This window comes from Diaphorina citri, unplaced genomic scaffold, assembly GCF_000475195.1.
Source record: "Diaphorina citri unplaced genomic scaffold, Diaci psyllid genome assembly version 1.1 scaffold1012, whole genome shotgun sequence".
NCBI classification, from domain to species: Eukaryota; Metazoa; Arthropoda; class Insecta; order Hemiptera; family Psyllidae; genus Diaphorina; species Diaphorina citri.
In genome coordinates this window covers 9,617-35,488 of record NW_007378442.1, presented here as the reverse complement: position 1 = coordinate 35,488, position 25,872 = coordinate 9,617, and the positions used below count along the sequence as shown (strand labels likewise).

General features: G+C 40.5%; 1 protein-coding gene across 1 annotated transcript; it reads left to right on the top strand.

The window, feature by feature from the left end:
- LOC103513716 lies at positions 1 to 25,841 on the top strand. The gene is made up of 11 exons (XM_026826841.1): positions 1 to 57; positions 112 to 225; positions 3,548 to 3,717; positions 12,543 to 12,683; positions 13,759 to 13,905; positions 14,780 to 14,939; positions 16,484 to 16,699; positions 23,199 to 23,291; positions 23,892 to 24,145; positions 24,560 to 25,013; positions 25,365 to 25,841. Exons 1-11 carry the CDS (start codon positions 1 to 3, stop codon positions 25,839 to 25,841), a joined length of 2,283 nt encoding a protein of 760 aa, XP_026682642.1.
- Positions 25,842 to 25,872: the final 31 nt, after the last annotated feature.

Genomic DNA, 25,872 nt, shown 5'->3' with positions numbered 1-25,872 from the left:
ATGAAATCAACTTCGGCAACACGTCGGATAGGTTCGGATATTCCTGGATCAAAGATGGCGACCTGTTCCCCATGCATCCTGATCAAGAGATGTGGGAAGATCTAGAACCAGGTGGGGAACTTCGTGTCCAGTTCGGGTATCCTCGGAGCGAGTGAATATTTCTACATCATCATCAACTATCTCCTCTACTGGGAACAAACCTTACCCATATTTGTACATCGACAGGTGAGCTATACCTAGGGGTTCAATGAATTGTACCTAACCTATTTAGGAAAAGGCCTCAGCCGCGCCCCCAAAAGATGGATCGAAGCCAGAATTCAAGGGTCAAATGTCCTTTAGATATTTAAGCTATGTGTCCAATTATGTCATAATCAGGAAAACCGTGCGAGTGTAACGAATAAACAATGCAAACCAACAGCATACGTACTAATAAATAGAGCAGCAAGCGTGTATTAGGGGTAGCAGAAGGAGGTGGAGGAATGAGGCCCACTCAGCCTCGTGAGGAAAATGAGTAGCTATGACATATAAATGCGCATAGCGACATGGTAGGTAAACATTGGATTTTAGGATTATTGAGATATTGGGAAAATCCTACAATGCTGCAGGTGCCAGCATGGTAGGTAAACATTGGATTTTAGGATTATTGAGATATTGGGAAAATCCTACAATCCTGCAGTGAGCACCAAAGTTGTGAAATAATAACACAAAGAAACTGCATTTACATTTACATTAGTAATCCTTTATCCTACTTCTTCATGTCTTCTCCATTCTCCATCCCTTTTCTCTCAAGTCTTCCTCAACCTTATCTCTATCCTCTTCCCCTGAATGACTAGTTTTTACTTTTTCTACTATGTAACTCTCGTAGTCTCTACACGACCAAACCATCTTTATTTTTATTTATTTATTACACATTTAGCAATTAATTTTCAGCCATTAGTGGATTTAAAGAAATAAAGGTTACATATGTTTTAGAAAGTTGTTCCGTTTCAGGAATCTCATCAGGGATGAAATGGAGTCGGGATTGTCTGTCAGGATATTAGCTAGGGAGTTACCGAGGAACGAAGGCAGTCTAAATCTTAGCTTGTTACAATGCAATATTGTTCCATCACTGTTAAAGGTTCGTGGCAGGAGTCGCGTCAGCTTTTTTTAGAAAGTTGTTCCGTTTCAGGAATCTCATCAGGGATGAAATGGAGTCGGGATTGTCTGACAGGATATTAGCTAGGGAGTTACCGTGGAACGAAGGCAGTCTAAATCTTATTTTTAAAAAAAAAAAAGAGTTTGACAGAGAGAACTGTAACTGCTATGGTCTTATGGTCCCGAAATCGAAGAGAGAAGGAAGACAGGATAGGAGAAAGCCAGCCGTTCCGAGAACGAACATTATCCCATCAGGATAAAATCCGCCCCGGGCGGGAATCGAACCCGCGGCCTAGCGCTTACAAGGCAGACGCACTTACCAACTAAGCTAACTAGGCTGGCAGTCTAAATCTTAGCTTGTTACAATGCAATATTATATTATGTTCCATCACTGTTAAAGGTTCGTGGCAGGAGTCGCGTCAGCTTGATCGTTTCCAGAAATACCAACATGGCTTGGACACCATAGAAATTTGAAAGAGATTTGAGAGTTCGAGTATATTTCTTGGATTTCTTTGACTAAAGGGTTTGGATGGAACAGGTTGCTGATAGCCTGGAATGAACTTAAAGAATCAGATATTATTAGAACTGCTTTAATGTTAAGTATTTCAGCATTTTTCAGACTTTGCAGGATGGAGAAAAGCTCTGCGTGGAAGATAGATGAATATTTGTTCAGGGCAAATCTTTTGGTCACGTTTAGTTGTGGGATTGTGAGGGCACATCCCACACTCCTTGGATCCATCAGTATAAATTTTCAGGAAATCTTTGTATTTTTCTTGTAGAATTTCACGGAATCTATCTTGTAGTATTCTGGGGCAAATGTCACCAAACCATCTCATCCTACTGTTGTACATATTTTCTTTTTTAAAGGTTCTACATATGTTTTAGAAAGTTGTTCCGTTTCAGGAATCTCATCAGGGATGAAATGGAGTCGGGATTGTCTGACAGGATATTAGCTAGGGATTTACCGAGGAACGTAGGCAGTCTAAATCTTAGCACGTTTAGTTGTGGGATTGTGAGGGCACATCCCACACTCCTCGGATCCATCAGTATAAATTTTCAGGAAATCTTTGTATTTTTCTTGTAGAATTTCACGGAATCTATCTTGTAGTATTCTGGGGCAAATGTCACCAAACCATCTCATCCTACTGTTTTACATATTTTCTTTTTTAAAGGTTCGACGTACCTAGGTCCTTTTCATAGTTTCTCTGATTTTCCTATATCTTACTATGCTGATCTGTTCAATAAATTCTATGCCATACTGTTGTCTCCTCTATTCCAGAGAGATGTGGATAAAGCGGTCAGGGCCGGATTCACAACACCAATACATTTCCACACTGGGTATTCAGAGTGCTCACAAGTTAGACCAGGGCCGGTTCACATGTCAGGTGACAGACCTAGGCTATCAGCAATGTCTAGGCGTGGATGTAGAGGTGCTAAGTACTCCTGAAGTGAGGATATCACCTGTTAGTGTAACATTGGAAAAGGTAAGTTTAATCCTGCCGCGGTGGTGCTGTGATCAATACACTTACTTATTTGGTTAACAGAAGGACTAAGGAATGTTGACCTGTACTCCTGAAGTGAGGATATCACCTGTTAGTGTAACATTGGAAAAGGTAAGTTTAATCCTGCCTCGGTGGTGCTGTGATCAATACACAGGACTAGGGAATGTTGACCATTCTACATCATCATCAACTATCTCCTCTACTGGGAACAAACCTTGCCCATATTTGTACATCGACAGGTGAGCTATACCTAGGGGTTCAATGAATTGTACGTAACCTATTTAGGAAAAGGCCTCTGCCGCGCCCCCCCCCCAAGATGGATCGAAGCCAGAATTCAAGGGTCAAATGTCCTTTAGACTTTAGATGTTTAAGCTATGTGTCCAATTATGTCATAATCAGTAAAACCGTGCGAGTGTAACGAATAAACAATGCAAACCAACAGCATACGTACTTATAAATAGAGCAGCAACCGTATATTAGGGGTAGCAGAAAGAGGTGGTAGAATGGAGAAAGTTTGTTGGTACTTGAAGATGGGCTAAGTAATCATTGGTAAAAAGAACAACCACCTACATCTGTATGAAGTTATTAAAGAAGGCAATAAGTTTTTCTAGTACAAACTAACATGCAAACAAAGTAATTACAACATTGTCTTGTTAAAATTAATCCACTTCTCAAAATCTCTAAAAATTATGTTTTTTTTATATACAATTTGGCAACAAGGCCATTTGCAGAAAAAAAACTACCTATCTAAAAGAGTTTGAGGAAATTGTTTCTTTTCAAGAAACGCATGAGAACGTCAATGGAAGAAGGGTCATCTTTGAGAAAAATTACTTATGTTGATTTTTACCAGATTTTCATGAGAATTAAATGAGAACCAGATTTTCATATTTTATGTTCATCTTATTTTCCAGAAAGTGATAGAACTCCAAGGTATAATAGAGGTGTGGTCTCTCCTATGGTGCAATCAGTTGAGCGGTCCACACAAACGACTCCTACTAGAGAGTCTCCTGATCGATGTCCGCAAGTTATACAACCTCACCTCTTCCTATATCAGCGTACATCAGCCCAGCGTTCTGTTCAAGTAAGTAGAAACCGCCATAACAATAACACAAAGTAAAAATCATCATAAAACAGTTTCGATCATTGATCTTTTTTTTTTAATGCTAGTTTTAATACCTAGCTTAAATGACCCTATGACGTTGTACACGTACTGTTTTGTATATTATGTACAATAAAAATCTGGTGTGAACATCACACGAGTTTCCTTATCCTATTGAAGGATACTAATTTGGTTCTTTTGTTTTTTTTTTTTTTTTTGGAAAATAAAAAAAAAAATCCTTTTTTTTTTTTTTTTTTTTTTTTTTTTTTTTTTTTTGGGAGAGAGAAAGAGAGATTGTGATGATCTTGTCTCTCAAACTTCACCTCAAAAGTAATGTCTTAGATCATCCATCATCTCCTTTTTTGTGTTGGCCTGGATAGGTTCTGGATAGTTTTTTGTGTTGGCCTGGATCGATATTTGATAATATCGAGGTCACCCTATACTTTGTTTTCATGGGGGTAGCAGATAAGATATAGCAGTAGCAGCAATAACACATATATGTGTATTCAAGGATCACTTTATGATATTTGTTTAGGACAACATTGCTACAATGCTACTCATATCTCATATAGACAGAGTGTAGGTACAAAAAGTCATCGGTCCCGTACGGTGTGGGGGGGCCCTGGTATGAGGGGCCCCTAAAAGTAATAATAATAATATACGTAGAATGTCTGCCTCTAATTTACTACAATGCTACTCATATCTCATATAGACAGAGTGTAGGTACAAAAAGTCATCGGTCCCGTACGGTGCGGGGGGCCCTGGTATGAGGGCGAGGGGCCCCTAAAAGTAATAATAATAATATACGTAGAATGTCTGCCTCTAATTTGAAGCAGTACACATTTTACTTTACTTATTTATTTTGCACTCCAAGTAAAAGTGCAAACGGAATCGGTTCTCTTTTGGAAAGTGAAATAGCGCCTGTATTAAACCATAGGAAATCCAACATGGCGCTCGATTCCGTTTCCGAAAGTTTCTCGAAATGAAAATACCTACATCTCAACAAAGCTATATGTACAGTACTAGGATTTACTACACTTAATATACATATACGTATGTGTACAGCTATGTGTACAGTCCTACACCTCAACAAAGCTATATGGTAGGTACCTATTAGACATTTGACATCCCTGAAGTCTGTAGTATAATACATCTAATTTTCTAATATATAAAAATCAATATTTGTTTGTGTGTTCGAACTTTATGCCTGGCCAAACCGCTCATCCGATTGCTATGAAACTTTGTCAACTTTATTGCTTGCACTCCCGTGAAGGTTATAGGCTATTTTCCGGTTCGTTTTTGTTAAGCTACGCCGAGCAAGACGACTAAATGGATGAGTGACATGAGGTTTATAGAGTACGGCCATGCCTTAAGGATTTACTATACTTAATATACATATACTATACAATTATATATACCTATAGGTTGCTGGGAGTGACTTTATAATGTAGGAACTTGGAGAGAGAAAGTAGTAAAATGAAAAGAAGTAGGAGGAGAAAATGGAAAGAGAGAATAAGTAAGAAAGTGTGTGTGGGGGAAAAAATATGAAAATGAGAGAGAGAGATAAATATAGGCGTGAAAGAGGGAGAGAGAGAATGACAAGAGGGAGAGAGAAAGCAATAAAAATGAGAAAAGTAATAATAAAAAGAAAGAGAAGGAGAAAAGGAGACGGTAAAAAAAGTGAGAAAAAAAAGAGGAAGAGAGAGACGAAGGACAGAAAATTAAATGAAAAAAATCAGAGGGCCGACAAGAGAAAGAGATAGATTGAAATATAGAAAAAGTAGACATCAAGAGAGAGAGAGAGAGAGAGAGAGAGGACGAAATATAGAAAGAGAAATAGTAGAGAGGAAGAGAGAGAGAGAGAGAGAGAGAGAGAGAGAGTGTAGGAGTGGGAGTGAGAAGGAAATATGTAACTACCAGAAACGTGACTTGTATGAGGAAGCAATAATATAAAAAACAGTCATTGTGTATACAGGGTGTTCCACTTCTATCTACCTCAGAGGACCTTGAATGTTAAAACCTAATGCAACCAAACATACAGTTTATTTTAGGTATACACTGTCAAAATTGAGAAGAGCAGTTAGTTTTCGTGGCAATCAAAGTTTAGATTTATTAAGACTGAAGCTTCAGCTCAGAGTTGTGGCCAGCATACTGCGCCATCTTTGATCCAGGAATATCCGAACCTATCCGACGTGTTGCCGAAGTTGATTTCATCCGGAGACATACACTTGATGGTGAGGTCAGAACCCTGCGGGGGAGGGGAGAAACTATTGTTATTCAATTGGATATTATTAAGCAGAAAATAACTATCCATAAGGCAATTCCCCTTATGGATGGTTCTTTTCTGCTGATATTCAATTAAGGCTGGCTCTACAATCTCATGTGAAAGTGTTTGTTAATATCTGAGAATACTCGAAGACTACTCCCGAATAGTCTCCGTGATTAACAGGATATGTCATTGTATAATCAATAATTTATCTATGACCGGGACCACAATCCGATTTTAAACTTGAATATATAGCTATTTTAAATGAGTAGCTACCAGTGGCGGCTTTACCCGTGTAGATACCAGTAGATGATAATAGTAAAGGAGGCACTTATAGTAATGGTGTGATACCTACAAGCTCTCCTACAATGCTACTCATATCTCATATAGACAGAGTGTAGGTACAAAAAGTCATCGGTCCCGTACGGTGCGGGGGGCCCTGGTATGAGGGGCCCCTAAAAGTAATAATAATAATATACGTAGAATGTCTGCCTCTAATTTGAAGCAGTACACATTTTACTTTACTTATTTATTTTGCACTCCAAGTAAAAGTGCAAACGGAATCGGTTCTCTTTTGGAAAGTGAAATAGCGCCTGTACTAAACCATAGGAAATCCAAGATGGCGCTCGATTCCGTTTCCGAAAGTTTCTCGAAATGAAATTACCTACACCTCAACAAAGCTATGTGTACAGTACTAGGATTTACTACACTTAATATACATATTATACCTCAGCAGTTGCTGAATTGGGGTCTTGGCCTTGAGCTTTGGCATATATTTCAAAGGGGAAGAACTTAAAAATACTTCATGTACATATAATGGTTATATTCATAGGTAGGATTACTCTTTGTATGTTTTTCTAAACTTATAATTATGTATTGTATTGTGCCTTTAAATGACCACCAAATAAAGGTTTATTTATTTATTTATTTAATTACTTTACTTATTTATTTTGCACTCCAAGTAAAAGTGCAAACGGAATCGGTTCTCTTTTGGAAAGTGAAATAGCGCCTGTACTAAACCGTAGGAAATCCAACATGGCGCTCGATTCCGTTTCCGAAAGTTTCTCGAAATGAAATTACCTACATCTCAACAAAGCTATGTGTACAGTACTAGGATTTACTACACTTAACATACATATTATACGTATGTGTACAGTCCTACACCTCAACAAAGCTATGTGGTACCTATATTATTATAGTACCCTAGTAGACATTTGATTTTCCGGTTCGTTTTTGTTAAGCTACGCCGAGCAAGACCACTAAATGGATGAGTGACATGAGGTTTATAGAGTACGGCCATGCCTTAAGGATTTACTATACTTAATATACATATACGTATACAATATTATGTACCTATAGGTTGCTGGGAGTGACTTGATAAATAACTTGATAATATAGGAACTTGGAGAGAGAAAGTAGTGAAATGAAAACAAGTAGGAGAAGGAAATGGAAAGAGAGAATAAGTAAGAAAGTGTGAAACTACCAAGAAAATGTGAAATGTTAATTTTGATTAGACATTGACATTGGTAGGTAGTAAGTACGAGTACCTACCAAGCTGTTGAAAAAAATAAAAAAGAGAGAGAGAGAGAGAGAGAGAGAGAGAGAGAGAGAGAGAGAGAGAGATAAATATAGGCGTGAAAGAGGGAGAGAGAGAATGACAAGAGGGAGAGAGAAAGCAATAAAAATGAAAAAAGTAATAATAAAAAGAAAGAGAAGGAGAAAAGGAGACGGTACCGCTCATCCGATTGCTATGAAACTTTGTCAACTTATTGCTTGCACTCCCGTGAAGGTTATAGGCTATTTTCCGGTTCGTTTTTGTTAGGCTACACCGAGCAAGACCACTAAATGGATGAGCGACATGAGGTTTATAGAGTACGGCCATGCCTTAAGGATTTACTATACTTAATATACATGTACAATATTATGTACCTATAGGTTGCTGGGAGTGACTTGATAAGTAAGTTTATAATATAGGAACTTGGAGAGAGAAAGTAGTAAAATGAAAAGATGTAGGAGAAGAAAATGGAAAGAGAGAATAAGTAAGAAAGTGTGTGTGGGGCAAAAAATATGAAAACGAGAGAGAGAGAGAGAGAAATATAGGCGTGAAAGAGGGAGAGAGAAAGCAATAAAAATGAGAAAAGTAATAATAAAAAGAAAGAGAAGGAGAAAAGGAGACGGTAAAAAAAGTGAGAAAAAAAAAGAGGAAGAGAGAGACGAAGGACAGAAAATTAAATGAAAAAAATCAGAGGGCCGACAAGAGAAAGAGATAGATTGAAATATAGAAAAAGTAGACATGAAAAGAGAGAGAGAGGACGAAATATAGAAAGAGAAATAGTAGAGAGAGAGAGAGAGAGAGAGAGAGAGAGAGAAAGAGTGTAGGAGTGGGAGTGAGAAGGAAATAACTACCAGAAACGTGACTTGTATGAGGAAGCAATAATATAAAAACAGGCATTGTGTATACAGGGTGTTTAACTTCTATCTATCTCAGAGGACCTTGAATGTTAAAACCTAATGCAACCAAACATACAATTTATTTCAGGTATACACTAGCCTAGTTTGCTTAGTTGATAACGCGTCTGCCTTGTAAGCGCTAGGTCGCGGGTTCGATTCCCACCCGGGGGCGGACTTTATCCTGAAGGGATGAGGTTCGTTCTCGGAACAGCTGCCTTTCTCTTGTCTTGTCTTCCTTCTCTCTTCGTTTTCGGGACGATAAGGTCCTAGCAGTTACAGTTTCCTCTATCAAACCTCTTTTCTTTTTCTTAAAAAAAAGAGATAATGTTAAAAACTAATAGATTTTAAAATAAAATCAATAATAATAAAATTGTGTATTCGTCTCGTCTGTCTGGTTACAGAAGTCTGTCACCTACTCGTGTCTGGTGACCGCCCCCCACGTCCCATCATCCCAAGCCTCCTCCTCCATCTACCTCCTCACACCATCCCGTCCCGTACCACTCTGTCCCACACACCATAGCTACGGCCTAGCCTGGCCCCCCATGCTCAACGGACAGACCGCCCATGTTGAGACAATCAGCCGGTGTCTCGTGTCGAGACAATGTACGCTGGTGAATAATGCGGGACCCGCCAGATGGGAGAGTCCTTCTCGAGCAGTATTAATAAGTACTAAGCACTAATACCGAGATTAATTCAACCAACCAGATTGCTCAGTCTTAGTCCAAAAAAATATATTCAAGTTTAAAACCGGATGGCCTGTGTACCGCCCACTCTGTATACCATAGAAACTAATGTGAGTATTAATTTCGCCTGCGGCGCAAAAGTCCCTCTTTTTTCCAACATACAGCTGACTACTTTTCTCTCTTTTTTTTTGGTAAAAAGAGAGGGAATTGGATAAGGATAAGATACCTAAGTAAAATCTCAATAAACTATGTAAGACCAGCAGATAATACCTGTGATCTTATGAACTAATTTCTTTCTTCTATGTATTATTTTCCCCCCAGTTCAAAAGTCTCACCCTCGGATATCAAACCACATCTATCAATCTAACTCTACAACATACTGCTGACTATTTATCCAGTGTACCAGTGCAGTTCCCAGGTAATATGGTTTCAGTAGAGACAAGAGACTTTTAATTTAATTTTTAACTCAATAAAGCATTTATTTATACAAATGTACGTTTGCTTATGTTACAATGTTACAACCTCCATTTTCCCTTAAAATCTATATCCTTAAAGAAGCGGAAGAGGAAAGAAACTACCTAATCAGACCAAAAATTAATCAGCTAATTTTCCTTTTTTTTCCAAAACTTTGATTAGGGAACTGTAAGTGCTAAGGTCTTATCGTCCCAAAATTGAAGAGAGAAGGAATACAGGATAGGAGAAAGCCAGCTATATCCTTAAAGAAGCGGAAGAGGAAAGAAACTACCTAATCAGACCAAAAATTAATCAGCTAATTTTCCTTTTTTTTCCAAAACTTCGATTAGGGAACTGTAAGTGCTAAGGTCTTATCGTCCCAAAATTGAAGAGAGAAGGAATACAGGATAGGAGAAAGCCAACCGTTCCGAGAACGAATCTTATCTGTTTAGGATAATGTGGTAGTAGGTAATTCAATACAGAATTACAAACACTGTTATTAAAAAAAAATAATATTAAAAAAAAATTACTGTCAAAAAAATAAATAAATAAAGAGGCAATTAGATCAAACCATGGTAGAGATCAAACTCAATTGAAGTTCTTGTTCTTGTTGCAAGGTGAACGGTTGATTGAAATGAACTTACCGTTCAGAAAGAACAGTTCCGTTCAGGAACGAACTTTTTCAAAGAACAAGTTCCTACAGTTCGTTCGTACGTTCTTTTCCCATCTCTACCCAAAATAGGCTCGATAATCTTCTTCTTTTTCTTCGCCTTTTCCCGTGTACAGACGGGGTCGGCGTTTTTCGTCACCCTAACTAGGTTGATTGCTTTGGACTGACAACCAGGTGGCAGTGTGTTAACAGTGAGGAATATACAGGTACTCAACGCCCCAGGCGACACAAAAACCAACTAGGGATTTAGTGAACTGTAAACCGTGCTCAGATAAAGAGCCCGTACGGAGCCCCTCCAAAGATCTGATTCGGCCCAAAATAGACTCGATAATCTTCTTCTTTTTCTTCGCCTTTTCCCGTGTACAGTCGGGGTCGGGGTTTTTCGTCAGCCCTCAATCAACCCTAACTAGGTTGATTGCTTTGGACTGACATTTGGTTTTGGCTACAAATTTTACGATTACGGAAATGGAAGTAAAAAATAATAATTATTATAAAATATTAAAAAAGAAGATAGGACAGACCTAGACCCTCTTGTATAAAAAGCCTTCAATTTTTTTCTCTTTTCTTTTCCTTCCCTTAAATTCTCGTGTCTTTTATTTTCATTAAACGTTTTTTCAACTCTTTCAGTTTTCTCTTCTCCCTCTCTTTTGTTTTTTTCCTATTTGCCATCTCTCTCTCTCTCCCCCCTCTCTCTCTCTCTCTCTCTTCATTCATGTTCTCTATCCAACTTCTATCCTAACAAACTAACATGCAAACAAAGTAATTACAACATTGTCTTGTTAAAATTAATCCACTTCTCAAAATCTCGAAAAATTATGTTTTTTTTATATACAATTTGGCAACAAGGCCATTTGCAGAAAAAAAACTACCTATCTAAAAGAGTTTGAGGAAATTGTTTCTTTTCAAGAAACGCATGAGAACGTCAATGGAAGAAGGGTCATCTTTGAGAAAAATTACTTATGTTGATTTTTACCAGATTTTCATGAGAATTAAATGAGAACCAGATTTTCATATTTTATGTTCATCTTATTTTCCAGAAAGTGATAGAACTCCAAGGTATAATAGAGGTGTGGTCTCCCATGGCCAACATTATCCTAAACACATAATGTTCGTTTTCGGAATGGTTGGCTTTCTCCTAGCCTGTCCTCTCTTCGATTTCGGGACCGCTGAACGAAAAAGCCCAGTCTAGATAGCTTGAAGGATAGCACACCTGATTTGTAAGCACTAGGTCGCGGGTTTGATTCCCGCCCGGAGCGAACTCTATCCTACAATGATAAGGTGCGTTCCCTCTATCAAACCTCTTGAAAAAATGTCAAAGAAGTAAATGTTCTCTCTCTCCTCCTCCTAGTTAGCTTGGTTGGTAGCGTGTGTGCCTTGTAAGCGCTAGGTCGCGGGTTTGATTCCCGCCCGGGACGGATTTTATCCTAAACAGATAAGATTCGTTCTCGGAACGGCTGGCTTTCTCCCATCTTGCCTGCCCTCTCTCTTCGCTTTCGGAACGATGAGACCTTAGTAGTTACAGTTCCCTCTATCGAACCTTTTTTTTCTTCCTAATCTAATGCCTTCCCGATTTATTCTAATACCGCCAACCGCAGCACCTATCTTAACCAAACGTCTTCTGTTGCATCCTTGTCACATTTGTGGACTACATACCAAATTTCAAGTCTCTAGCTCATACCGTTCCGGAGATATTATTGAATTACACCGAAAACCGCCAAAGGCGGCTGGAATTCTCGAGATATTTTGTTTACAGACAGACAGAAGGACAGATAGACAGATGAACAGAAGGACAGACACACGGCTGAACCAATGGCTGAAACTTTGTATTTAGGCTCTAGGGACCTCAAAACTTGTTTTGGCACTAAAAACTGACCATCGAAAAGTTGACCCGATTACATTACTTTCCTTTCTATAGGATAAGGAAAGTAAAAACTGTAATAAATAATAAATAAATAAAAACAAAGGTGAAATTCTTTATCGAGTGGGTACTGGGTATCACACTAGTCACTAGGCTTGCACACTGGAAATTAAAGGATCGATTCCCGGCGGGTTTGAAGTTTTTTCGGCTCTGTGCTTGGAGTTCGGGGTGAACTCAGCCTCGTGAGGACATTTGAGTAGCTATTTTAAATGAGTAGCTACCAGTGGCGGCTTTACCCGTGTAGATACCAGTAGATGATAATAGTAAAGGAGGCACTTATAGTAATGCTGTGATACCCACAAGCTCTCTGCTTTACCGTAAATAATTCATAATTTTGATTGGATTTTCAAATGATTCTGATTTCAGGAATAGTCTAACTACCTGGTCCCCGAACACAACGGTCACATTTGAGTCCTCTACCCCAATGTCCGGATCTAAGGGTGTCCTAAATTTGGTCATCATATCCTACGCCAATCTGTCCCAATATTTAGCTCCCCGATATGTCGAGTGAGTGATTGATATTGGTATTGGTAAAGGTAGAACCATCGGCTTTAATAAACGCCCTATCTGCGACCTGGTTAGATCTTTAGTCTGCCTCGGTGGTGTAGTGGTCAAGGCGCTCGCCTGGTAAACAGGAGGGTGTGGGTTCAATCCCAGCCGAGGTATGGAATTTTATCCTCAATATAATTTGAGAATTTGACCACAATAATAGTAGTAGCCTACTGCTGGAGTAAAGGGACTTTTCAGTCCTATGCGAGCAGTATAAATAACCACTACTACTATTATTTAGTGAGTGATGAGTAGTAGCCTACTGCTGGAGTAAAGGGACTTTTCAGTCCTATGCGAGCAGTATAAATAACCACTACTACTATTATTTAGTGAGTGATAGGAAGAGCTCAGTGGTCAGTGCTCAGTGGTCACAGCTCTTGCTTAGTAATCCAAGGGTTGCGGGTTCGAAACCCATCCGGAGCATGGTATCTTCACCTTAATATGATATATTAACCATCCATCGTTGACCAAGACCACAATCTAAGTTTCTCAGTGGTCACAGCTCTTGCTTAGTAATCCAAGGGTTGCGGGTTCGAAACCCATCCGGAGCATGGTATCTTCGTCTCAATATGATATTTTAACCATCCATCGTTGACCAAGACCACGATCTAAGTTAAAATGTGGTTCAAGTTAAGCTCAATGGATTAAACAAATAGGTCGATTTTAAACTTTGGGCCAATATTCAGCTAATTAGAACAGGCAAACAGTTAACACTTTGAGTGCCACGTCGCACGTATGAGTGCGACAGTGATCCTAATTTTTTTTACACGCCGCACTTATAAGTGAGACAACCTTGGAGCCTACTTTAAATCACTGTACCACTCATACGTGCCTCTTTACTGTGTATTTTAAATGCCCATCTGAAAGCGTGGCCCCTGAGGATCATTTTGCAAAAAAAGAAGTCTAAAATATCTTGAATAATAGAAAGTAAAAAATGGATTTTTAATGAGGAAAAGAAGAAAAATGTCGATTTTTTCCTCGCTGTAAAACTCAAACCTCGCTTTATTCGTTCACTCTGTCTCCCCCTATACAGTCATGCCACGGACCTCCTATATGAAGTTCACTCGAGCGTGGTGAGTACTTGCCTGGGTGACAATGGTGTCAAGCAGGAGCCACACAGACGAGGTGTTGCAGTGAAACAGCTTCGGGTACGCGTTCAGTTCCCTCGGCCATCTAACCAGTGAGTAACATAGTGTTTCATCACCGTCTTTTATTATTATTTTAAAATTTTAAGACATTATTATTATTATTTTAAAATTTTTAAGACATTTATTTATTTATTAATTGAAGAAGTTTTGAGACTTTTAACAGTATGGTCCTACCTCGAATCATCTTTATTCCGTGGCAATTAGACTCGTGTGGTCTGTGTCATATTAGGGTGGCCCTTATTTTTCGAAAGTTCGAAATTAAAGACGATCCCCCCCCCCCTAAAATTGTTCCAATATAAATAAAAAAATATCTGCAAAGTTTCAGCTCGATCGGAAAAAGTTAAACCGTGGCACAACGAGCTCAAAGTTTAAATGGGGTTTTACATGCATTTTTCCGTAGTTTGATGCATTAATTCGGGCCGAAACTTGAAAAAAGAGAAATATGGAAGATTTTATTAAATGATTCGGGGGTTTTCGGGGTCGCTGAATCCGAATATGATAACCGTTTTTCTCGGTTGTTTAAAAAAAAGGCCCAATACTTACCATTTAGGTGCTGGGTTAACACTAGAACGTCACTGTTGAAATACATGTGTAAAAATAGGCCAACATTATCCGAAACACATAACGTTCGTTTTCGGAATGGTTGGCTTTCTCCTAGCCTGTCCTTCTCTCTTTCATTTCGGGACGATAAGGTCTCCGTTGTTACAGTTCCCTCTGTCAAACCGCTGAACGAAAAAGCCCAGTCTATATAGCTTGAAGGCTAGCACACCTGACTTGTAAGCACTAGGTCGCAGGTTTGATTCCCGCCCGGAGCGAACTCTATCCTACAATGACAGGGTGCGTTCCCTCTATCAAACCTCTTGAAAAAATGTCAAAGTAGTAAATGTTCTCTCTCTCCTCCCTCAGATCAATCCCAGTAGGTTGGAACCTAACCTGTGGTGTTAGTCACAACTACGGTGTGACATGGGAGGTGGCATGTCACACACAACTGTCACGCACCTCTGTCACGTGCATGTGTGACACGCTGGGACTACATGCACTCCTCATAACATTGGATAAACATCAGGTAGGTAACAAACATTACTATCACAACTATGGTGTGACATGGGAGGTGGCATGTCACACACAACTGTCACGCACCTCTGTCACGTGTATGTGTGACACGCTGGGACTACATGCACTCCTCATAACATTGGATAAACATCAGGTAGGTAACAAACATTACTATCACAACTATGGTGTGACATGGGAGGTGGCATGTCACACACAACTGTCACGCACCTCTGTCACGTGTATGTGTGACACGCTGGGACTACATGCACTCCTCATAACATTGGATAAACATCAGGTAGGTAACAAACATTACTATCACAACTATGGTGTGACATGGGAGGTGGCATGTCACACACAACTGTCACGCACCTCTGTCACGTGTATGTGTGACACGCTGGGACTACATGCACTCCTCATAACATTGGATAAACATCAGGTAGGTAACAAACATTACTATCACAACTATGGTGTGACATGGGAGGTGGCATGTCACACACAACTGTCACGCACCTCTGTCACGTGTATGTGTGACACGCTGGGACTACATGCACTCCTCATAACATTGGATAAACATCAGGTAGGTAACAAACATTACTATCACAACTATGGTGTGACATGGGAGGTGGCATGTCACACACAACTGTCACGCACCTCTGTCACGTGTATGTGTGACACGCTGGGACTACATGCACTCCTCATAACATTGGATAAACATCAGGTAGGTAACAAACATTACTATCACAACTATGGTGTGACATGGGAGGTGGCATGTCACACACAACTGTCACGCACCTCTGTCACGTGTATGTGTGACACGCTGGGACTACATGCACTCCTCATAACATTGGATAAACATCAGGTAGGTAACAAACATTACTATCACAACTATGGTGTGACATGGGAGGTGGCATGTCACACACAACTGTCACGCACCTCTGTCACGTGTATGTGTGACACGCTGGGACTACATGCACTCCTCATAACATTGGATAAACATCAGGTAGGTAACAAACATTACTATCACAACTATGGTGTGACATGGGAGGTGGCATGTCACACACAACTGTCACGCACCTCTGTCACGTGTATGTGTGACACGCTGGGACTACATGCACTCCTCATAACATTGGATAAACATCAGGTAGGTAACAAACATTACTATCACAACTATGGTGTGACATGAGAGGTGGCATGTCACACACAAGAACCACCCCTATCTTATTCTGATCCCAAGGTAAGGCTAATCTAGACCCATGACAAATTGAGTCTGCCTGAAAGCAAATGATGTATTTCAAACCACTCAACCCCAAAATATTTGTATTATGTGTATTCTATTCTATTCTATTCTACCACCTCCACAGATGTTACTCAGCTCGTCCAGCGTGTCTCACCTCCGTCTCCTGGTAGGTTCCTCATCCTGCATACTATTCTATTTTATTCTAATCTATCACCTCCACAGATGTTACTCAGCTCGTCCAGCGTGTCTCACCTCCGTCTCCTGGTAGGTTTCTCATCCTGCATACTATTCTATTCTAATCTAATCTATCACCTCCACAGATGTTACTCAGCACGTCCAGCGTGTCTCACCTCCGTCTCCTGGTAGGTTTCTCATCCTGCATACTGGAGGTGGCTATCACTCTCCTCCATATTCTACCTCGCTGGTTCAGAAGAAAAACTACCTGGCTGCTATTTCTGAAGGTGAAATTCTGTGCGGCCATTCTACTCCTCATGATGGTGATGTGCTATCTAGCTTACCATAGCTCCGTACCTAAGGTAATAACCTAACCTAACCTAACCAAACCTATCTAGCTTATCATAGCTCCGTACCTAAGGTAATAACCTAACCTAGCCTAGCCTAACCTATCTAACTCTACCATAGCTCCTTACCTAAGGTAATAACCTAACCTAGCCTAGCCTAACCTATCTAGCTTACAATAGCTCCGTACCTAAGGTAAACTAACACAAATTCAGTCTCACATCCACACGCTGGGACTACATGCACTCCTCATAACATTGGATAAACATCAGGTAGGTAACAAACATTACTATCACAACTATGGTGTGACATGAGAGGTGGCATGTCACACACAAGAACCACCCCTATCTTATTCTGATCCCAAGGTAAGGCTAATCTAGACCCATGACAAATTGAGTCTGCCTGAAAGCAAATGATGTATTTCAAACCACTCAACCCCAAAATATTTGTATTATGTGTATTCTATTCTATTCTATTCTACCACCTCCACAGATGTTACTCAGCTCGTCCAGCGTATCTCACCTCCGTCTCCTGGTAGGTTTCTCATCCTGCATACTAGAGGTGGCTATCACTCTCCTCCATATTCTACCTCGCTGGTTCAGAAGGAAAACTACCTGGCTGCTATTTCTGAAGGTGAAATTCTGTGCGGCCATTCTACTCCTCATGATGGTCATGTGCTATCTAGCTTATCATAGCTCCGTACCTAAGGTAATAACCTAGCCTAGCCTAGCCTAGCCTAACCAAACCTATCTAGCTTATCATAGCTCCGTACCTAAGGTAATAACCTAGCCTAGCCTATCTAGCTTACAATAGCTCCGTACCTGAGGTAAACTAACACAAATTCAGTCTCACATTCTATTCTTATCATAGCTCCGTACCTAAGGTAATAACCTAACCTAGCCTAACCTATCTAGCTTATCATAGCTCCGTACCTAAGGTAATAACCTAACCTAGCCTAGCCTAGCCTAACCTAAACTAACCTATCTAACTCTACCATAGCTCCGTACGGTAATAACCTAACCTAGCCTAACCAAACCTATCTAACTCTACCATAGCTCCGTACCTAAGGTAATAACCTAACCAAACCTAACCTAACCTATCTAACTCTACCATAGCTCCGTACCTAAGGTAAACTAACACAAATTTAGTCTCACATCCTATTTATTTATTTATTTATTTATGAACAAAACTTCCCGTACCAGCCTAGTTAGCTTGCTTGGTAGCGTGTGTGCCATGTAAGCGCTAGGTCGCGGGTTTGATTCCCACCCGGGACGGATTTTATCCTGAACAAATAAGATACGTTCTCGGAACGGCTGGCTTTCTCCCATCCTGCCTGCCCTCTCTCTTCGCTCTGGTGACCGCCCCCCACGTCCCATCATCCCAAGCCTCCTCCTCCATCTACCTCCTCACACCATCCCGTCCCGTACCACTCTGTCCCGCACACCATAGCTACGGCCTAGCCTGGCCCCCCATGCTCAACGGACAGACCGCCCATGTTGAGACAATCAGCCGATGTCTCGTGTCGAGACAATGTACGCTGGTGAATAATGCGGGACCCGCCAGATGGGAAACGGAGGACTTCTCGGCCTGTGTACCGCCCACTCTGTATACCATAGAAACTAATGTGAGTATTAATTTCGCCTGCGGCGCAAAAGTCCCTCTTTTTTCCAACTTACAGCTGACTACTTTTCTCTCTTTTTTTGGTAAAAAGAGAGGGAATTGGATAAGGATTAGATACCTAAGTAAAATCTCAATAAACTATGTAAGTACCAGCAGATAATACCTGTGATCTTGTGAACTAATTTCTTTCTTCTATGTATTATTTCCCTCCCAGTTCAAAAGTCTCACCCTCGGATATCAAACCACATCTATCAATCTAACTCTACAACATACTGCTGACTATTTATCCAGTGTACCAGTGCAATTCCCAGGTAATATGGTTTCAGTAGAGACCTTTAATTTAATTTTTAACTCAATAAAGCATTTATTTATACAAATGTACCTACGTTTGCTTATGTTACAATGTTACAACCTCCATTTTCCCTTAAAATCTATATCCTTAAAGAATCGGAAGAGGAAAGAAACTACCTAATCAGACCAAAAACTAATCAGCTAATTTTCCTTTTTTTCCAAAACTTCGATTAGGGAACTGTAAGCGCTAAGGTCTTATCGTCCCGAAATCGAAGAGAGAAGGAATACAGGATAGGAGAAAGTCAGCCGTTCCGAGAACGAATCTTATCTGTTTAGGATAATGTTCGCCCCACAGATGGTAGGTAATACAAACTGAATGTGAGCCAGCCTGGTTAAGTGAGAAGGTAGCACGCTTGCCTTTTATCTTGTAAACACTCAGGCGCGGGTTCTATTCCCGCCCGGGGCGAACTTTCTCCCATCCTGAATGGGAAAAATCTTCAGTTCCAAGGCCAAACCTAAACTTGACTTGGTTCGTTCAGTAATAGTAACTTTCCTTTTATCTTGTAAACACTCAGGCGCGGGTTCTATTCCCGCCCGGGGCGAACTTTCTCCCATCCTGAATGGGAAAAATCTTCAGTTCAAAGGCCAAACCTAAACTTGACTTGGTTCGTTCAGTAATAGTAACTTGGTTGCTTCCCCTCTGGTTTATCACAGGTCAGACAGAGAGCACGGTATCTCTATTGTCCAACATCCTACGCTTCCTTCAGCACACGAGTGAGAGTTCGTGGAACTTCGAGTAGGTAATACAAACTGAATGTGAGCCAGCCTGGTTAAGTGGAAAGGTAGCACGCTTGCCTTTTATCTTGTAAACACTCAGGCGCGGATTCTATTCCCGCCCGGGGCGAACTTTCTCCCATCCTGAATGGGAAAAATCTTCAGTTCAAAGGCCAAACCTAAACTTAACGTGGTTCGTTCAGTAATAGTAACTTTGTTGCTTCCCCTCTGGTTATCACAGGTCAGACAGAGAGCACGGTGTCTCTATTGTCCAACATCCTACGCTTCCTTCAGCACACGAGTGAGAGTTCGTGGAACTTCATGTCCAGTTCGGGTATCCTCGGAGCGAGTGAATATTTCTACATCATCATCAACTATCTCCTCTACTGGGAACAAACCTTGCCCATATTTGTACATCGACAGGTGAGCTATACCTAGGGGTTCAGTAAATTGTACGTAACCTATTTAGGAAAAGGCCTCTGCCGCGCCCCCAAAAGATGGATCGAAGCCAGAATTCAAGGGTCAAATGTCCTTTAGATGTTTAAGCTATGTGATTATGTTATAATCAGTAAAACCGTGCGAGTGTAACGAATAAACAATGCAAACCAACAACATACGTACTTATAAATAGAGCAGCAACCGTATATTAGGGGTAGCAGAAAGAGGTGGAAGAATGGAGAAAGTTTTTTGGTACCTACTTGAAGATGGGCTAAGTAATCATTGGTAAAAAAAAACAACCACCTACATCTGTATGAAGTTATTAAAGAAGGCAATAAGTTTTTCTAATACAAACTAACATGCAAACAAAGTAATTACAACATTGTCTTGTTAAAATTAATCCACTTCTCAAAATCTCGAAAAATTATGTTTTTTTTTATATACAATTTGGCAACAAGGCCATTTGCAGAAAAAAAACTATCTAAAAGAGTTTGAGGAAATTGTTTATTTTCAAGAAACGCATGAGGACGTCAATGGAAGAAGGGTCATCTTTGAGAAAAATAAAATTACTTATGTTGATTTTTACCAGATTTTCATATTTTATGTTCTTCTTATTTTCCAGAAAGTGATGGAACTCCAAGGTATAATAGAGGTGTGGTCACTCCTATGGTAAAAAAAAAAAAAAAAATATCTAAAAGAGTTTGAGGAAATTGTTTCTTTTCAAGAAACGCATGAGGACGTCAATGGAAGAAGGGTCATCTTTGAGAAAAATTACTTATGTTGATTTTTACCAGATTTTCATATTTTATGTTCATCTTATTTTCCAGAAAGTGATAGAACTCCAAGTTATAATAGAGGTGTGGTCCCTCCTATGGTGCAATCAGTTGAGCGGTCCACACAAACGACTCCTACTAGAGAGTCTCCTGATCGATGTCCGCAAGTTATACAACCTCACCTCTTCCTATATCAGCGTACATCAGCCCAGCGTTCTGTTCAAGTAAGTAGAAACCGCCATAACAATAACACAAAGTAAAAATCATCATAAAACAGTTTCGATCATTGATCTTTTTTTTTTAATGCTAGTTTTAATACCTAGCTTAAATGACCCTATGACGTTGTACACGTACTGTTTTGTATATTATGTACAATAAAAATCTGGTGTGAACATCACACGAGTTTCCTTATCCTATTGAAGGATGCTTATTTGGGTGTTGTTCTATAGTAACTTTTACATATATCTCTAACCGTTTAGTTAGTATCGCTGAAAACCGCCACAAAAACGGTCCAAAACCGCCAAAAAGCGGTCAAAATACCGCCAACCGCAGCACCTATCTTAACCAAACGTCTTCTGTTGCATCCTTGTCACATTTGTGGACTACATACCAAATTTCAAGTCTCTAGCTCATACCGTTCCGGAGATATTATTGAATTACACCGAAAACCGCCAAAGGCGGCTGGAATTCTCGAGATATTTTGTTTACAGACAGACAGAAGGACAGATAGACAGATGAACAGAAGGACAGACACACGGCTGAACCAATGGCTGAAACTTTGTATTTAGGCTCTAGGGACCTCAAAACTTGTTTTGGCACTAAAAACTGACCATCGAAAAGTTGACCCGATTACATTACTTTCCTTTCTATAGGATAAGGAAAGTAAAAACTGTAATAAATAATAAATAAATAAAAACAAAGGTGAAATTCTTTATCGAGTGGGTACTGGGTATCACACTAGTCACTAGGCTTGCACACTGGAAATTAAAGGATCGATTCCCGGCGGGTTTGAAGTTTTTTCGGCTCTGTGCTTGGAGTTCGGGGTGAACTCAGCCTCGTGAGGACATTTGAGTAGCTATTTTAAATGAGTAGCTACCAGTGGCGGCTTTACCCGTGTAGATACCAGTAGATGATAATAGTAAAGGAGGCACTTATAGTAATGCTGTGATACCCACAAGCTCTCTGCTTTACCGTAAATAATTCATAATTTTGATTGGATTTTCAAATGATTCTGATTTCAGGAATAGTCTAACTACCTGGTCCCCGAACACAACGGTCACATTTGAGTCCTCTACCCCAATGTCCGGATCTAAGGGTGTCCTAAATTTGGTCATCATATCCTACGCCAATCTGTCCCAATATTTAGCTCCCCGATATGTCAAGTGAGTGATTGATATTGGTATAAGTAGGGCCATCGGCTTTAATAAACGCCCTATGTCACTGCGACCTGGTTAGATCTTTAGTCTGCCTCGGTGGTGTAGTGAGTGTCCTAAATTTGGTCATCATATCCTACGCCAATCTGTCCCAATATTTAGCTCCCCGATATGTCGAGTGAGTGATTGATATTGGTATTGGTAAAGGTAGAACCATCGGCTTTAATAAACGCCCTATCTGCGACCTGGTTAGATCTTTAGTCTGCCTCGGTGGTGTAGTGGTCAAGGCGCTCACCTGGTAAACAGGAGAGCGTGGGTTCAATCCCAGCCGAGATATGGAATTTTATCCTCAATATAATTTGAGAATTTGACCACAGCGCTCACCTGGTAAACAGGAGAGCGTGGGTTCAATCCCAGCCGAGGTATGGAATTTTATCCTCAATATAATTTGAGAATTTGACCACAGAACAGTAGTAGCCTACTGCTGGAGTAAAGGGACTTTTCAGTCCTATGCCAGCAGTATAAATAACCACTACTACTATTAGGTATTTAGTGAGTGATAGGAAGAGCTCAGTGCTCAGTGGTCACAGCTCTTGCTTAGTAATCCAAGGGTTGCGGGTTCGAAACCCATCCGGAGCATGGTATCTTCGTCTCAATATGATATATTAACCATCCATCGTTGACCAAGACCACGATCTAAGTTTAAATGTGGTTCAAGTTAAGCTCAATGGATTAAACAAATAGGTTGATTTTAAACTTTGGGCCAATATTGAGCTAATTAGAAGAGGCAAACAGTTGAAAGAAAAATCCTCGCTGTAAAACTCAAACCTCGCTTCATTCGTTCACTCTGTCTGTGTCCTAAATTTGGTCATCATATCCTACGCCAATCTGTCCCAATATTTAGCTCCCCGATATGTCGAGTGAGTGATTGATATTGGTATAAGTAGAACCATCGACTTTAATAAACGCCCTATGTCACTGCGACCTGGTTAGATCTTTAGCCTAGTTAGCTTGGTTGGTAGCGTGTGTGCCTTGTAAGCGCTAGGTCGCGGGTTTGATTCCCGCCCGGGACGGATTTTATCCTAAACAAATAAGATACGTTCTCGGAACGGCTGGCTTTCTCCCATCCTGCCTGCCCTCTCTCTTTGATTTCGGAACGATGAGACCTTAGTAGTTACAGTTCCCTCTATCGAACCTTTTTTTTTTTTCTTCTTAATCTAATGCCTTTCCGATTTATTCTGTTTCAGACTAAGATGGTGGGCTATCTACTTCTCATTCAATATCTCATCCTGGTAGCTCTATCATGTCATCTGGGAGATCTACTCATTATCTACACACACGTAAGTCACTCGTCCACATACCAGCCATGCTCGATGTCGCTTATCTCAAATCTACCCAATGTACCTACCACAAAGGTAAAATTAGCAGAGTTCCTATTGGATTAAATAGTAGATTGATTAACCTAATACATATAAGTCACTCGTCCACATACCAGCCATGCTCGATGTCGCTTAACTCAAATCTGCCCAATGTACCTACCACAAAGGTAAAATTAGCAGAGTTCCTATTGGATTAAATAGTAGATTGATTAACCATAGTAGACTGATTAACCTAATACATAGTAGAGAGTTTTTGCAACCAAAATTAGCGTCCCGTTAATTGAACTTTTGAACGTTATTTGACGAAAACGCGTTTCTGTACGTGCGCATGTACAGAAACGAGTTTTTGTCGAATTCATGAGTTCAAGTAATGGGACGTTAATTTTAGTTGCAAAAACTCTCTAATTTATTGTTATTAATTTTGCTTTTGCTTAAATTACATTGTTGTCCTAACCATATGAGCAGCCCATCAGATTATTTAACCCAATAGTTTAACGTGAGCCAATTTTAAACTCAGGGTTCCGACTGTTAAAAACTAAAAACTCCCTTTCCCTCCCCCAGGTCACAATTCACACGCACCACTTCAAGAACACTAAGCTCTGCATTGTCATCATTCTGAATGTCCTTTCTCTTCTCATCATACTCTGTCTATCACTCAGCACATACCACGTAACCCTGGTGTATTACGTGTGCCTGGCGAGTACGTGTGGTTACGTGTTGGTGTTTGCGTGTTTCTACGTGTACATCACGCGGTATATGCGCGTGCTGCGTGAGGCAATCACTAGTCCGGCCATGCTCACTGCGTTAGCCGTCAGGTGAGAATACATAATACATATATTTCCTTTTCTTTAACGTCACTGTGTATATTTATGGGACTTTTTCGCCTTACCCGACAGTATAAATGATGTACAAATAACAAAAGATATTTCGTATATCTAGGCCGGGCGGCACTTCGAACTGTTGACTCCCGGCACGCTTAGTGCTAAGGTTTTGTAATCCTCCATCCTGAGTGGGAGCAACACGCAATGTTCAGATGGTCACTGCTTCGGATACCAACCACGAGCAACGTTGCTTAACTTCAGTGATCTATTGGAGACTGGTTCAGTCAACGTGCTATCGCAGCTGGCTGAACCAAACTTTATAAAATAATCGAGTCAGGAAAACCATTTTTAATATAAGATTCAAAAAACCAAATTAAAACCCATCCGATCTAATATTATCTATTTCAGACAGCGCATTCTGGACAAGAGCGCCGCGCTCACTCTCGCGCTCTCCACCCTGTACATCTGCGCGCTTCTCTTCCTCTCCCACCCTGGCTCAGTCGCGCTCCAATACCTTCTCTCCCTAAGCGCGTTCTTGCTCGGGTTCGCGCTATTTCTCGCCTACTTCGTACACTCGAGCGCGGATGGAGGGAAATCTAATGACTGCGTCAGTTGTCCGGATTCGGATTATTGTGATGTGTTTGATATGTACATGGCGGAGGCTGGTGCGGAGAAGGAGGTGAATATTGGGAGATGTGAAGGCGAAGGACAGGAGGAGGAGATTCCCCTCACTGAGTCTCATAGTGGTGGCAAGATGGTTACGTTCAGTCATGATCTGGTTAGAGGTAAGGGGGTGTTCACTTTTTATCCGACTTTCTTTTGCGTGGCCGGGTTCTCCTGGAAGACCTCTTCCTATCAACCAGTGATCTTTTCTTTCTCTATGAATCACCTTTAAGATATTTTACCAGGGAAGTAGTTTTTTTTTTTTTTTCAAATTTTATTGGAAAAATCAATGATGGGATGATAGAAAATATGGCAGACAGCAACCCCACCCTTTCATCAAACTTCAAGTGAACCATTTGATTTAACCTCTGATCTCAAAACAATCTTTTTTGTTGTTGGTGTTTTTTCTCGATAATGTCACACACAACTGTCACGCACCTCTGTCACGTGTATGTGTGACACGCTGGGACTACATGCACTCCTCATAACATTGGATAAACATCAGGTAGGTAACAAACATTACTATCACAACTATGGTGTGACATGGGAGGTGGCATGTCACACACAACTGTCACGCACCTCTGTCACGTGTATGTGTGACACGCTGGGACTACATGCACTCCTCATAACATTGGATAAACATCAGGTAGGTAACAAACATTACTATCACAACTATGGTGTGACATGGGAGGTGGCATGTCACACACAACTGTCACGCACCTCTGTCACGTGTATGTGTGACACGCTGGGACTACATGCACTCCTCATAACATTGGATAAACATCAGGTAGGTAACAAACATTACTATCACAACTATGGTGTGACATGGGAGGTGGCATGTCACACACAACTGTCACGCACCTCTGTCACGTGTATGTGTGACACGCTGGGACTACATGCACTCCTCATAACATTGGATAAACATCAGGTAGGTAACAAACATTACTATCACAACTATGGTGTGACATGGGAGGTGGCATGTCACACACAAGAACCACCCCCATCTTATTCTGATCTATCAAATTAAATTGATCCCAAGGTAAGGATAATCTAGACCC